This window comes from Armigeres subalbatus, unplaced genomic scaffold, assembly GCF_024139115.2.
Source record: "Armigeres subalbatus isolate Guangzhou_Male unplaced genomic scaffold, GZ_Asu_2 Contig2079, whole genome shotgun sequence".
Taxonomy (NCBI): domain Eukaryota; kingdom Metazoa; phylum Arthropoda; class Insecta; order Diptera; family Culicidae; genus Armigeres; species Armigeres subalbatus.
In genome coordinates this window covers 68,731-84,383 of record NW_026942923.1, presented here as the reverse complement: position 1 = coordinate 84,383, position 15,653 = coordinate 68,731, and the positions used below count along the sequence as shown (strand labels likewise).

The 15,653-nt window shown below is 41.8% G+C and overlaps 1 protein-coding gene across 5 annotated transcripts in view; it reads left to right on the top strand.

The window, feature by feature from the left end:
- LOC134203742 (DDB1- and CUL4-associated factor 5-like) overlaps positions 1-15,653 on the top strand; it is a 66,047-nt gene that overhangs the window by 25,410 nt on the left and 24,984 nt on the right. The window contains exon 1 of one of the 5 annotated variants that reach the window (XM_062678603.1): positions 7,776-7,794. The exons of 3 other annotated variants lie outside the window; for them this stretch is intronic. Coding sequence is in view for 1 of the 2 variants with exons in the window: in XM_062678602.1 (XP_062534586.1) it covers positions 9,458-9,500 (43 nt within the window). In the remaining variant the exon portion in view is untranslated. Of the gene's footprint in view, positions 1-7,775; positions 7,795-9,442; positions 9,501-15,653 lie in introns of those variants that run through there. One more of the 5 variants, XM_062678602.1, reaches the window with a different exon arrangement.

The window sequence follows — 15,653 nt, the reverse complement described above, 5'->3', positions numbered from 1 at the left end:
CGCACTGAACTGGTATTGCAACGCAAGTGCTTTTGCTAACAAAAATCGCGCAGCAGGCGAGAAGCTTGTGCAACAGGATTTCCACACCAATAATGTCGATCGTGCGTCGAAACTGAGCCTAGCCTGTCGGATCGGCGATCCCGATTATGTGACTTAGCAAGGTGTAGATAGTACTCGCAGATTACATCCTACTGAGAAAAGACCATTCTCTGAGCAAGCTATTCAAGCACGTTCGGTAGACTTGACTCGAGATAAAATCGCAGCACAACAAGTGATGCCCAAGAAACCGCTTTCATTCGATGATAACCCGGAAGATTGGCCCATTTTCCTGAGCTGCTACAAACTGACAACAGAGGCATGTGCTTATTCCGATGTAGAAAATCTCATGTGATTGCAACGAAGCCTTCGAGACCTGCATTAGAGGCAGTTCGCAGTCGACTGTTGATCCCGTCTGCTGTACCATCCGTAATATAAACATTGCAAATGATATTTGGAAAACCTGAACTTGTTGTGAACATGATGCTTAAGAGAGTACGAAAAGTTCCAGCTCCTAAACCCGAACGATTGGATATGCTGATTACATTCGGAATGGCCGTACAGAATTTTTGCGATCACCTTGAAAAAGCAGAGATGTCATCGCACATGAGTAATCCAATATTGCTGCAAGAACTAATCGACAAACTACCAGCTGGATATAAGATGGATTGGGCGAGGTACCGGAAACAATATTCGAACATTAATCTCCGGACGTTTGGTGACTTCATGGAGGTACTAGTTCTTGAAGCGAATTCTGTCACGAATCAAGTATTTCCTGAACTTAAAGTAATGCGAGAGCACCCAGTTCAGAAATACAGGCCGTACAAGAATGTGCACGATGTGAAACCTAACTGGCAAACGCAAGAATGATGTTGCAACACAAGCCTTTTTTATCATGCAGCGGGTGCAAGAATGGAAAAGAATGATTATTCAAGACCGTTGGAGGATGGTGCACAAACTGAAACTGTGCCGCCAATGCTTGGGTCGTCATGGTAAAATTGATGACCATTGGACCTGTCCCAGTGGTAATATTTGTGGCGTAGACACATGTATGAGTTGTTACATGCATCGTCAGCCAATAAATCAACACAACGTAAAACAACAGTATTGGTTAACCTTCACCGATCGTTGAATACTACTTTTTTCCGGATCTTGCCATGATAAGACTACATGGCACTAGTACTGCTATTGACACGTATGCCATGTTAGACGACGACGAAGAGGATTTGGCAGGCATGCTTGGTGCCACAGGTGACCTTGATCCGCTATGCTTGGTTTGGACAGCTCAAATGTCGAGGCCGGAGTCAAAGTCCAGGCGTGTAAACCTTGAGGTATCTGGTTGTCGCATGACAGACAGATACCCACTGTTCGACGTCCGCACGGTGTCTGAATTAGCACTTCCTAAGCAAACACTTCAAACAAATCATTTGACAAAACAGTTTTGTCATTTGGAATCATGGATTACACGGATGTTGTTCCTCGAATCTTGATAGGTCTAATAACGCTCATTTATTGGTGTCTTTGAGAAGTAGAATAGGCCAGATTGGAGAACATGTTGCTGTTAAGTGTCGTCTTGGAGGCGGCACCAAGGATCGGAATTTTGTAAATTGTCACTCAGTATCGTTATGTAATTATTGTCAAGCCGACGAGGATTTCCACCAACTGGTCAAGACATATTTTGCTGTGGACGCTGTTGACACTGAAATCTGTCGCCCTGTATCAGACGAAGTAGAGCGTGCTTAAGGTATTTTGGAATCTACAACCGTGCGGGTATCCAACCGTTACGAAACTGGTCTACTATGGCGCAATGACGAGTTCGAGTTTTCAAATAGTTTCGAAATGGCTCTCCCTCGATTGCAGTGCCTGGAAAGAAAATTGACGTTCGAAATCAAATGTTACAGTATCAGCGTAAGGGATATGCACACAAAGCTTCATCAGCTGCAGTGGAAAAAATGAATCCAAAACGAATGTGGTTGCTGCCATTGGGAGTCGTGGTAAACCCTAAGAAGCTTAACAAAGTATACGTCTAATCTGGGATGCTAGTGCTACTGTTGATAGTTTTAGTTTGAATAGTATGCTTCTGGTCCCTGTCGATTGACATGAAGTCTTGATTCGTTGAAGTTTGAATGGAGGTTGATTCGTTGAAGCTCCTGGAGATAAACCTAAAGCCAGTCCACCTTAAATTTCGGAAAGTTAAATAATGTTTAATTTATTTGCCGCCGTTTCATCAATTTGGAATAGAGCTTAGATATGCTGAAAGCAGCAGTAAAGCGAAGAGATTGAGCTGTCATGTAAATAGATCGTCTCAGTGGTATTAGAATATCAAACACGATTTTCTGTTGGTTCTCAGAGTATATTGTTCATTAGTTTCCATCGTCATATTACATTAACAAGTTATTCTACATTATTGATATATAAACATAATTCATTATTCAACTAGTATATTCCAGTGACTCTGGCAACACTTCTACCAATTCTGGTTTGTTTTGATTACTCATAAACATTTGTAGTGCAATCCAATATTGCTAGTGATGTTGCATGCAAGTCCAGGGTGGGGATAATATTCTGACGTTTATTTGACAAGACGTCATTCAGTCTGTTATCCAAATTGTTTGTTGTGATCGCATGTTCCGCGACGATCGCGATCACCTCGCGAAAAGTTGAATTCGTTTTATCCGCCGGGATTTTCGCGTATTTTAACACTTCCCCGCAATTTGGATGTTGAGACGTCCCAATAACCTTCGATGTGCGTCTTTCGGGAGGCCCTTGGTGAATGCATCAGCCGGTTGATCCTCGGAACGGATGAATTTTAGTTGTAATCTTCCTTCCTTGATGTGATCCCGTATAAACATGTATTTGATGTCCAGATGTTTCATTCGTTGGTGTGATCGAGGTTCCTCCGCGATACTAATACATGGAACATTATCTTCCATAATAATGAATGGAATGCTACCCACATCCAATTCTTTGAGGAATTTCACAAGCCATATTCCTTCAGTTACAGCTGTGCAAAGTGCAATAAGTTCTGCTTCGGATGTTGACAAACTGACCGTTTGTTGTCGTTTCGTTGACCATGAAACTAAGCTTCCAAAAATTTCGAAAGCATATCCTGAAACCGATTTTCTATCATCAGGATCATTAGCGAAATCTGCATCCGCATATCCCTTGACAATGTGTGTAAGGTCTCTTCTCATATTTTATCATTGTATCCGTAGTCCCTTTCAGGTATCTAAGAATACGTTTCAAACCAACCCAATGAGCATCAGTCGCACAACTCTGATATTTACTTAGCGTATTGACTGCCGCGCTAATGTCAGGTCGAGACGTTAGTGTTAAATATTGCAAACACCCAAGCAGTTCCTTGTAGGGATGAGCAGTTTCTTGCTGATTTGTTTTAGACCATTTTACATTTGAATCGAGCGGTGTCCCCACAGGTTTACAATCAATCATACCGAAACGTTTCAAAATCTTCTCAACGTATCTTGATTGTGATATTTCTATCGTTTGGTTGTCAAAATCTCTTTTAATTTCCATTCCGAGAAAATATTTGACCTCATCAAGGTCCTTCATTTGGAATAGCCTTCCAAGTTCTTCTTTTATCAATCCAAATTTTCCTGATCGTTGGATAATATCAGTATGTCATCCACATACAAAAGCAAAATAATTCCTTTTGCTTTGGATCTATATACACAACAATCACTTTTAAGGGGAGAAAATCCCAATTCTTTGACTGCATCGTCAAACTTCTTATTCCAATTTCTGCTTGCTTGTTTCAATCCATACAAGCTTTTATGCAAACGAACAGTCTTCGCTTTACCATTTTCGTCTGCTGGAAGTTTCATAAAAATATCTTCATCTAGATCACCGTACAAAAATGCCGTTTTTACATCCATTTGGTGAACAAGCATTTTGTATTCATTTGCAAGAGCCAATAATAATCGGACGCTGTCCATTTTGCTACTGGGGCAAATGTTTCACTGTAGTCAAACCCTGGGCGTTGTGAACATCCCTTTGCTACAAGTCTTGCTTTGTATCTCCCATCTTCTTTCCTTGTGAAGACCCATTTTGATTGTATTGGCTTGATGTTGTTTTTGTACTTGACCACTTCCATGTTTTATTATCGTCTAGTGATTTCATTTCATCGTCGATTGCCTCCCGCCAGTGCTCCCAGTCTTCCAGTAGTTTTAATTCAGTGATTGATTGCGGAATGCAACCATCAATAACTGGCGCAATTTTGCAGAGAAATTATGAAACGTAGTCTGTTTTCTGTTTCTCGTGCTTCGACGTAATTCTAGCTGTTTCTCTGTGGGTTGTTCGTAATAATCTGACTCCGATGTACCATTTGCTTGTTCATGATTATCGTTTTCGACGATTTCTGATTCCGATTCTTCGAATATGCCATAATTTTCCACAGAAATCGTTTCTTCAGAATCTTCCCGATCCTCTGATGCAATTTCTTCTGGAATTTTGGTTTCCTCGTTGCCATATTTCTCATCGGTATTCTCTTCACAAGTTTCTCTTGTAATTATTTGAGAGAAAACCAAATCATTTGAACCTGCAGACTCACCGATATATGGTGTTTTCGATTCATCAAATACTACATTCCTGGCAATTTCAATTTTCTTCAAAGCGCCATTCCATAGCCTATAGCCATTATTCGCGTAGCCCACGAATATCAATCTTTTAGATTTGGAATTTAATTTTGTTCTCTTTTCTTTTGGAATGAGTTTGTATGCTGTACATCCAAAAACTCTAAGATTTTTTAAGTTTGGGAGTTTTCCAAACCATTTTCATATGGCGTCTTATTTTCTTGTAATGCTACCGTAGGGGACCTGTTTGTAAGGTATGTCGCTACATAAACAGCCTCTCCCACATTTTCTTAGATAACCCACTATCATGAAGCATTGCGCGTACTTTTCCATCAATGTTCTATTGAAACGCTCGCTTACTCCATTTTGCTGAGGAGTATACGGTACCGTATATATCATCTGAATTCCTTTACTTTTACAGTAATTCTGGAACTCTCTATTTTGATATTCCCCACCGTTATCTGTACGAAATTTAGACAGTTTCTGACCGAAATGTGCTGTACTAAATTCGTAATATTCCTTAAATTTTTCGAAGACTCCATTCTTTGATTTCAGAAGATAAACCACGGCGAAGTGCGTAAAGTCATCGATAAATGTTACCAAATAACGATAACCATCATGAGTTGCTACCTCCATAGATCCACAAACATCGGAATGAACTAGTTCCAATGGTCTAGTAGACCTTGGCAACTGCAAACTATTAAACTTGTTGCTAACTTGCTTCCCCGCAAGGCAACTTTCGCAAACATCTGGCAAACTGCCAACACTTTCTTCACCACAGTCGATACCTTCAACCATGCCATTTCTTACTAATTTCAGCATATTACTTTTGCCTAAATGTCCCAATCGTTTATGCCATGTTTCGACATTTATCTGGTCCTTTCCTACTAATGCTGAGGTTACATTGCCCTCCAACTCCAATTGCAAATAATAAAGACCATTCTCCATTATCCCATGGGCGATAACCTCCCCACCATCATGGATTACGACATCCTCATACATAAAAGTAACTTTCTTTCCCATAGAATTCACCCTTCTAACTGAAAGGAGATTCACATCTAGCTCCGGAAAAAAAGGACCTTATAGAATTCGAGTTTCTTTATTTTGTTTTCTCCGACAACACTGCTCACTCGTACCTTACCTCTCTTCGTACCCCGAAGAGTTGTTCCTGATTTAGCAGTTGCAATGACGACTGGCTTCTCCAATTCTTCCACATCTTCCAGCATTCGCTCGTCATTCACCATGTGGTCGCTGGCTCCTGAATCGACCACAAATCTCACTTTCCGTGATGTTTCACCGTTGCCGCTGGTTTGAGTCATCAGTGCATGATGGCGACTCTGGTTCTTTCCCTGCCATCGGGGATGTTGACATGCTTGTTGACCATTCCATTGTCCTTTCTTCTTCTTCAACGGGCATTTGTTTTTGTAATGGCCAGTTTCTCCACAGCCAAAGCAAACGTTCACGTGCTTTTTGTTCGACTTCAGTGCGACGTCATCGAACCCTCTGATCCGCCTTCCACCCATTGTCTCACCATCGATCATTTCTGCATCCAAATACATGCGTTTTATCTCACCTAGCGGTTTACGACACAACTCATCGTTTGGTAGCACAGTCAATGCACCCTCCACATGCTTAAATCGGTTTGGCATCGCAATAATTAGAGCATGGATCTTCTCCGCTGGCGTTAGTCCAGCTCGCATTCTTTCCAGCTCTCGAATGATCAGATCGTATTCATCAAACAAACGCTGAAGGCTATCAAAACGTTTATGTTTGAGATTGAATAGACGATCTCGCATCGTGATCATTGCTCCAGTTCCAACTTTCTGGTATGTGCTGACCAACACATCCATCACTTGCTTCGCATAATCTAGGCCAATCAATTGATTTAAAACCTGATTATTCACCATCAGCACTATTTCGTCTAAAGCGTCCATATCTTCTTCCATCCGTTTCTTCATTTTTTCTTTCCTCGCTGCTTCTTCTTCAGGTTTCGCTCCCGGCACCGGGTGGGCATATTCTTCTTCCACGGGAGTCCTCAACAGCGTATGCACCAGACGCATCTTATTGAGATGGTGCTCAATCCGCCATTTCCAAGCAGGGAAACTCGCTTCGTTCCCGTCGAATACACACGAACGGTCTCCACGATAGAGCGCCGCAACGGACGACGGCCCTCGCTCAAGAGGAATGCGTTCCGTCTTGTTGTTTACTACTGGTTGACCACCAGCTAGTTCCCCATCGGTAACCCCGAGGGCAATATCTTCCTTCTTACCAGGCATCTTCTTCAACTAATCGCTTTAGAATAATAAGTTCACTTGACTCGACTTTCTACCAGTTAACCACTGGGCCCATAACCTATTAGAATATCAAACACGATTTTCTGTTGGTTCTCAGAGTATATTGTTCATTAGTTTCCATCGTCATATTACATTAACAAGTTATTCTACATTATTGATATATAAACATAATTCATTATTCAACTAGTATATTCCAGTGACTCTGGCAACACTTCTACCAATTCTGGTTTGTTTTGATTACTCATAAACATTTGTAGTGCAATCCAATATTGCTAGTGATGTTGCATGCAAGTCCAGGGTGGGGATAATATTCTGACGTTTATTTGACAAGACGTCATTCAGTCTGTTATCCAAATTGTTTGTTGTGATCGCATGTTCCGCGACGATCGCGATCACCTCGCGAAAAGTTGAATTCGTTTTATCCGCCGGGATTTTCGCGTATTTTAACATTGTTAACATTTAAATTGTCACTCAGTATCGTTATGTAATTATTGTCAAGCCGACGAGGATTTCCACCAACTGGTCAAGACATATTTTGCTGTGGACGCTGTTGACACTGAAATCTGTCGCCCTGAATCAGACGAGGTAGAGCGTGCTTAAGGTATTTTGGAAGCTACAACCGTGCGGGTATCAAACCGTTACGAAACTGGTCTACTATGGCACAACGACGAGTTCGAGTTTTCAAATAGTTTCGAAATGGCTCTCCCTCGATTGCAGTGCCTGGAAAGAAAATTGACGTTCGAAATCAAATGTTACAGTATCAGCGTAAGGGACATACGCACAAAGCTTCATCAGCTGCAGTGGAAAAAATGAATCCAAAACGAATGTGGTTGCTGCCATTGGGAGTCGTGGTAAACCCTAAGAAGCCCAACAAAGTACGTCTAATCTGGGATGCTAGTGCTACTGTTGATAGTTTCAGTTTGAATAGTATGCTTCTGGTCCTTGTCGATTGACATGAAGTCTATGTTTGAAGGTTGATTCGTTGGAGCTCCTGGAGATAAACCTAAAGCCTGTCCACGTTAAATTTCGGACAGTTAAATAATGTTTAATTTATTTGCCGCCATTTCATCAATTTGGACGAGAGCTAAGATATGCTGAAAGCAGCAGTAAAGCGAAGAGATTGAGCTGTCATGTAAATAGATCGTCTCAGTGGTTGGTAAAAATGTTTAAAAATCGCATTGGAAGATGGGTGTCCGAAATTTAACGTGGACAGGCTTTAATTGGATCATGTAACGCAAATTCGGTGTTCCTGGCATCAAGTATTAAGACGAGTTTGTACTATCCCATTCAATTCCACCACTTTATTGTACATTTGACAATTAGGAATTTCAACCTCGACAGTACGGCCGTCTTCAATGTCTCGTACTTGACTCGACTTTATCGAATCAATCTCTCCCAACAGTATTTTTTGCAACGAATACAAGTGCTGTCCAATGAGCAGCTCGAAGTAACTCGAAGTTATTCCCATCCCTCTCATGTTCATTTGTTATCAAAAAAGAACAAGCAGGACGGGAACAACTTCGAGCTACTTCGAGCTGCTCATTGGACAGCATTACAGCTTGTGAGCATTTTCTTATTTAGTCAAGGGTTTCGATTTCCAGTAGTCTACAGCGATCTTCATATCGTAACGTAAAGCAAATCTGACGAATTTATGTTGAATTGCTTCGATCCTAGCATCCAGAAGAATTTCCCTTGAATATTCAGAAAATTTTCTATTGGAAATTCAGAAGGCTTTACCTGCTGATCATTCTATGTATGCCACGCAACTCCAAGAAAGAAATTTGTCAGGTACCCATACATTGTCCCTACTACATTTAAAAGTTGCATCAAACTGTTATTCATTTATCTCATATCAAAACTATTCGAACAAAAATTTACTTGTGTCACCCTAATGACGATATGCTCGTGTGTATTATTTTTTGGCAAAAGCCCCGTCCGTCGTTCGTTCGTATGGTGATGATACGACGGCACGGGAATGAAGCACGACGACAATCGGCACACGCAAGCAAAGCCAGCCCCAGCGACTTGGTGCCAGATATCACAAGTGTAGAAAGAAAGGCAAAAATCTAACAAAATGGCCTTTAGCTGGTGTGTGAATCGATTCTGGATGTTGAATTGCTTGGGAGGCTGGAGAAGCGCTCACACCACGGTTTGATACGCATGCAACTGATGCAACACTCCAAAACTTATATATCAGAAGCCCTGTTTATAAAAGTTAGAAACCCCTTTCTAGGATGGAATAAATTTTCCGGGATGCAAATTTTCCAGATTTTGCCAAGAAAGGTCGTAAGCAGGAATATTCGGTTTCAAACTTGAGAATAAAGTTTTCAAAGATGTGATATAGAAAGTGCATATTGATTACAAATCAAAAACTTTTCAATATTGTACAAGTTTGTTAGTCAAATGAAATTCCGTAAAACAATCTGATATCATCAGCATTGATTACAGTTTCTGGTTTTGGACTGGTGTAAGAACGAACACCTTTGTGAGTAGGAATATCTGCTTGCTTATCGCTGCACGTTGACTGGTTCTACACCAATGACACAGACAGAGTTGTACCAATCTCGGTACCAACAAAAAGGTAGATTTCGAGAAATAAAACAAATATTGATACAAAAATTGGTTATTAAGAGTTTGCTACTATGAATAACGCCAGCAAAACAACTTCAAATTGTGTGTACATTGCAGGAAGTTTTATGTTGAAAAGGAAGTTTTATGTTAGTTTTGTAAAGGTTTTAAAATTGTCTGTCATAAGGCTAAATAGTTTTATTCTAGATTTTACTTAGGGGAAAAGACGACTTTGGCAGGTTTTGTTCTATTATTGTCAGGGGGGTTTTTGTCGACCAAATTTTATGAAATTTGGCCACAACATTCTTTGATTTGCAAAGAATGTTTAGGCCAAATTTGAGCATAATCAGTCATAAAAAACCCCTCTGCCAATAATAGAACAAAACCTGCCAAAGCCGTCATTCTCCCTATATATAAGGTATAAAAAGGGGGGTCCCGTAGCGTAGTTGGCTACACGTTCGCCTCTTAAGCGAATGGTCATGGGTTCGATTCCCAGCCCCTCCACCAAACCCTTGTCAGTCGCCAGAAATGCAGTCCGTACGGTGGCGTTTTGGGGAACGTGCCTCACCGACACGGCTGCCTGATAACGACTGACAAAACTGTTCTTCTCGGAGGCATTCCTCCAACGTTCTTCGATGAATGGCAACCGAACAAAGCAACGATCACTGGATCCACCACATTGACAAATGAACACAATGGACTTACGATTATATGGACTGGCAACAACAACAATAACGAATTATGGACATCTAAAAATAGATTCTGTGTGGACTCTGTACAGCACAGTACCACAGTAGATCACGGCACAGTAGCGGTTAAGAACACAGAGTGCCTACCAAATAAATATACGAATTAAAAAAAAAACCCAGATTAATCCACCTAACGGTGATGGCGCCTTTCTCGCGCAAAAAGGTAATAAATGTAGCCTTTACGCTTACACCTCGATGATGTACAAGAAAGGCAAAACAGTTACACCTTCTAATGTTATGATAGAAAATTTACACTAGTAGACGACAGATGGCGCTGCCAAAAGTTTCACGAATTTCCTATGTTCGAATAGCATACTTACGCCTAAATGCGTGCAACACGAGCATCTTTATAGTGCGATGAAACTCTTAATGGGATAAAATATTCATAGATGCAAGGCATTTTTCATAACACATTATTGTTCTATGTGACTATGTCTCATCACTATTTTAATATTATCTTTTTTTTTTGCAATTTGCAATTATTATAAAATTCAATAGTGATCAACAGCGTTTTAGTCTCAGTCGGATGCAACTTGTTGCAAGAAAATCGGTTAAGAGTTTCTATGTGAAAATTTGGCTAAGGGAAAGTGGTTACCTCCAATACATTTTTCAAATCAATATCTTCCACATAACGTACATATTCACATATGAGTTTCCATAACATTGTAAATTAACGTCCAAGTCGGGTGGTTTAATCCCCGGAAATAGGCAATTAACTTTGATTGAACTGAACCTGAGTTGCGTGCTCTTGCCTACGCAATGCGGTCGGGTCTGAGCTTGACGACCGACTGGCAAATGCTTACACAACCTCACTTGATCAGTACCGTTGCTGATGAAGAATGTGTATAGCCGCCAGACATTCTAAATACTCACGCTCCTCTAATGTGGACGTGTACAATACACATGTGGAAGTATTGGCTTGAGAAATGGATTGCGAGTGATTTGACTATGCGTCCAATTTGGGAATCTCGAGCTCGTTCAGTAGCCGCTAGGTTGCGAAGGCCGACGGAGGTCCTTCGTAGCTTAGTTGGTTAAAGCACCAGTCTAGCGTACTGTAGGGTCATGGGTTCGAGTCCCATCGAAGGGAAAGTGGTTACCTCAATACATTTTCAAATCAATATCTTCCACATAACGTACATATTCACATATGAGTTTCCATAACCTTGTAAATTAACGTGGTTTAATCCCCGGAAATAGGCAATTAACTTTGATTGAAATTTGGCTAATGTTTTTTATGGCATTTTGTGCACACACACGCACACACATACACACACACACACACACACACACGCACACACGGACAGACAGACATTTGTTCAGCTCATCGAGCTGAGCCGAATGGTATATAACACTGTGGGTCTCCGGGACTTCTATCAAAAGTTCGAATTTGGAGTGAAATGATAGCCTTTCGGTACAACTTAGTTGTACGAGAAAGGCAAAAAATAAGCTGTAAAATGCTCCTGTTTTCCCCCTCAGAACTAGGGTAACCGTACCCTTAGTGGAGGTAGCACCAATAGTGGAGGTAGTGGGGTTTTTATGAGATTTATCATATTTATACACCTTACGATGGTTTCAGTTGATGCGTCGTGCTTTTAATATCCTGTTAAATGCAACTTATCTTAAGATTTCGCTTGAAAAACTATTGAAAACAATGATTTTCCTTAACAAAATTGACTCCTTTGCACCTATAGTGGTGCAAGTGTACCAATAGTGGCGAGTCTCATAAGAAACCAATGGATAGCACCACTATGGGAACCAAAATTAATTTTTACCGCCACTAAAGGAACAGTGTACCCATAGTGGTGCAAGCAAGATTTGGTAATTGTTGATGTTAAATGACATCTATCTCATTTTTGTTAACAAATTTATTAGTTTATCTATGGGCTAAGATATTAATGCTGTAAATTCCCCATAATTAACAATTTTTAAAAAATATTTTCTTTTGTGGATCTACTAATACCTCCACTATTGGTACCGTTACCCTATTCAATTGAACTAAAGATGGGCGTTCAGATCCGGATCCGGATCTTTGAAGTGAGTGAATGATTCGTAGCTCACTTTTTCAAAGATCCGGTTCACCAGATCAGCAAATTATTTAATCATTTGTAAGGAAATAATAAAAAAAAAAATTGTTTTAGGTTCTCTGTTACAAGTATATGTGAGTGCAAGACGGGTGAAATTATGTCCCCTCCTGAAGTATTAAAATATTAAGTTTCGTAGTTCAGAAACTGTAAAAATCATATTCGAAGTCCAACTGAAAATATTTGACAACTTATTTGACAACAAATTTGTTCTGAAAAAACTGAATTTCTAATTTTTTTTATAAGTCTTGAAGAATCTTTGGAAGGAATCCCTCGAGAAACTTCCGAAAGAAAAATCTTGGAAGAATTTTAGATAGAATCCTTCCAAAAATTCCTATAGGATTGTATGATTTTACTAAATGAAAGTTCAAAGGAAATTCTGGAGGCTTCTTCTTCTTATTGGCATTACATCCCCACTGGGACATTGCCGCCTCGCAGCTAGGTTTTCATTAAGCGCTTCCACAGTTTTTAACTGCGAGGTTTCTAAGTCAAGTTACCATTTTTGCACACGATGATACTTTTATGCCCAGGGAAGTCGAGATTATTTCCAACCCGAAAATTTCTTAACCGGGAATCGAACCAAGCCACCTTCAGCATGGTCTTTCTTTGTCCGCCTTTGTCCAAAAGAATTCGTGGGAGAATTTTAAAAATTATTTCTGCAGAAGGTTCTTGCATGAATACTTGAAGGAGCTTAAACAGGAATTTCAGAAAGAATGAATCTGAAGGGATTTATGAAAACACTGAACGAAAAACTGACTGAAAAAAAAATCTGACTGAATTTTTGAAACAACAACTGGCTGAATATCCCAAGAAATTTCTGAAGGAATTTCCGATGGAGCCTCTGAAGAAAATTTCCAAGAAATTCCAGAAATTAGAAGTATTAATTTCATTTATTTAGTACACATCTAAACAGATAACACTGAATCAACAATTTGACGCCACAATGCACGGTTCGAGGCCGCATCTCTCCATCCTCGGATACGCCCCACGCTCGCCAAGTCGTTTTGCACCTGGTCTGCCCATCTCGCTCGCTGCGCTCCACGCCGTCTCGTACCTGCCGGATCGGATCCTGCCCATCGTACCCTTCCGGCTTTAGCTACCTTCTGGATACTGGGTTCGCCGTAGAGTTGGGCGAGCTCATGGTTCATTCTTCGCCGCCACACACCGTCTTCTTGCACACCGCCAAAGATGGTCCTAAGCACCCGCCTCTCGAATACTCCGAGTGCTTGCAAGTCCTCCTCGAGCATTGTCCATGTTTCATGTCCGTAGAGGACAACCGGTCTTATAAGCGTCTTGTACATGACACATTTGGTGCGGTGGCGAATCTTTTTCGACCGCAGTTTCTTCTGGAGCCCGTCGTAGGCCCGACTTCCACAGATGATGCGCCTTCGTATTTCACGACTAACGTTGTTGTCAGCCGTTAGCAAGGATCCGAGGTAGACGAATTCCTCGACCACCTCGAAGGTATCCCCGTCTATCGTAACACTGCTTCCCAGGCGGGCCCTGTCGCGCTTGGTTCCGCCCACCAGCATGTACTTTGTTTTCGACGCATTCACCATCAGTCAAACTTTTGTTGCTTCACGTTTCAGGCGGGTGTACAGTTCTGCCACCTTTGCAAATGTTCGGCCGACAATGTCCATGTCATCCGCGAAACAAATAAATTGACTGGATCTGTTGAAAATCGTACCCCGGCTGTTACACACGGCTCTCCGCATGACACCTTCTAGCGCAATGTTGAACAACAGGCACGAAAGTCCATCACCTTGTCTTAGTCCCCGGCACGATTCGAACGAACTGGAGTGTTCGCCCGAAATCTTCACACAGTTTTGCACACCATCCACCGTTGCTTTGATCAGTCTGGTAAGCTTCCCAGGGAAGCTGTTCTCGTCCATAATTTTCAATAGCTCTACGCGGTCTATACTGTCGTATGCCGCCTTGAAATCAACGAACAGATGGTGCGTTGGGACCTGGTATTCACGGCATTTTTTAAGGATTTGCCGTACAGTGAAGATCTGGTCCGTTGTCGAGCGGCCGTCAACGAAGCCGGCTTGATAACTTCCCACGAACTCGTTCACTAATGGTGACAGACGACGGAAGATGATCTGGGATATCACTTTGTAGGCGGCATTAAGGATGGTGATCGCTCGAAAGTTCTCACACTCCAGTTTGTCGCCTTTCTTGTAGATGGGGCATATAACCCCTTCCTTCCACTCCTCCGGTAGCTGTTCGGTTTCCCAGATTTTGACTATCAGTTTGTGCAGGCAAGTGGCCAGCTTTTCCGGGCCCATCTTGATGAGCTCAGCTCCGATACCATCCTTACCAGCTGCTTTATTGGTCTTTAGCTGTTGAATGGCATCCTTAACTTCCCTCAAGGTGGGGGCTGGTTGGCTTCCATCGTCCGCTGAACTGACGTAGTCATCTCCTCCGCTGCCTTGACTTTCACTGCCTGTACTCTCAGCGCCATTCAGATGTTCCTCGTAGTGCTGCTTCCACCTTTCGATCACCACACGTTCTTCCGTCAAGATGCCACCATCCTTATCCCGGCACATTTCGGCTCGCGGCACGAAGCCTTTGCGGGATGCGTTGAGCTTCTGGTAGAACTTGCGTGTTTCTTGAGAACGGCACAGCTGTTCCATCTCCTCGCACTCCGCTTCTTCCAGGCGGCGTTTCTTCTCCTGAAAAAGGCGGGTCTGCTGTCTCCGCTTCCGTCTATAACGTTCCACGTTCTGCCGGGTACCTTGCTGCAGCGCGACCACCCGCGCTGCGTCCTTCTCCTCCAGAATCTGTCTGCACTCTTCGTCGAACCAATCGTTCCGTCGACTTCGACCCATATACCCGACGTTGTTCTCCGCTGCGTCGTTAATGGCTGCTTTGACTGTATTCCAGCAGTATCAGATATCAGAACTTCGGCTCAGGAGGCACGTTCCCCTCAATTTGGGAGATTTGTGCCATCGCCTTCACTGGCCTTTCTCATCATTTACATGACGGAAAAGAAAGTGAAAAGGGTAAAGGAAGAGGAAGTGAAGTTGGAAAGAAGAATGGAGCCATTTATAGGAAAGCCAATTATGTAGACTCACACGCATTCAGCTAGGGACTAAAGAGAGGTGTCACAAAAACACAGAGGACGTAACAATGGACGAACGTCAAAGACGAAACATAGAGTGCACTGTGAAAAACGCATAATGCGAATCCATATAGGTAACATACACAAAGTACATTGTAAAAAAAACGCATAATGCGAATCCATATAGGTGACAATTTGTTGAAAACTAAGTAAAACACATATCCATAACCCCACTCTTATTTAACCTCACGTTGAGATTGAACAAGAGTAGC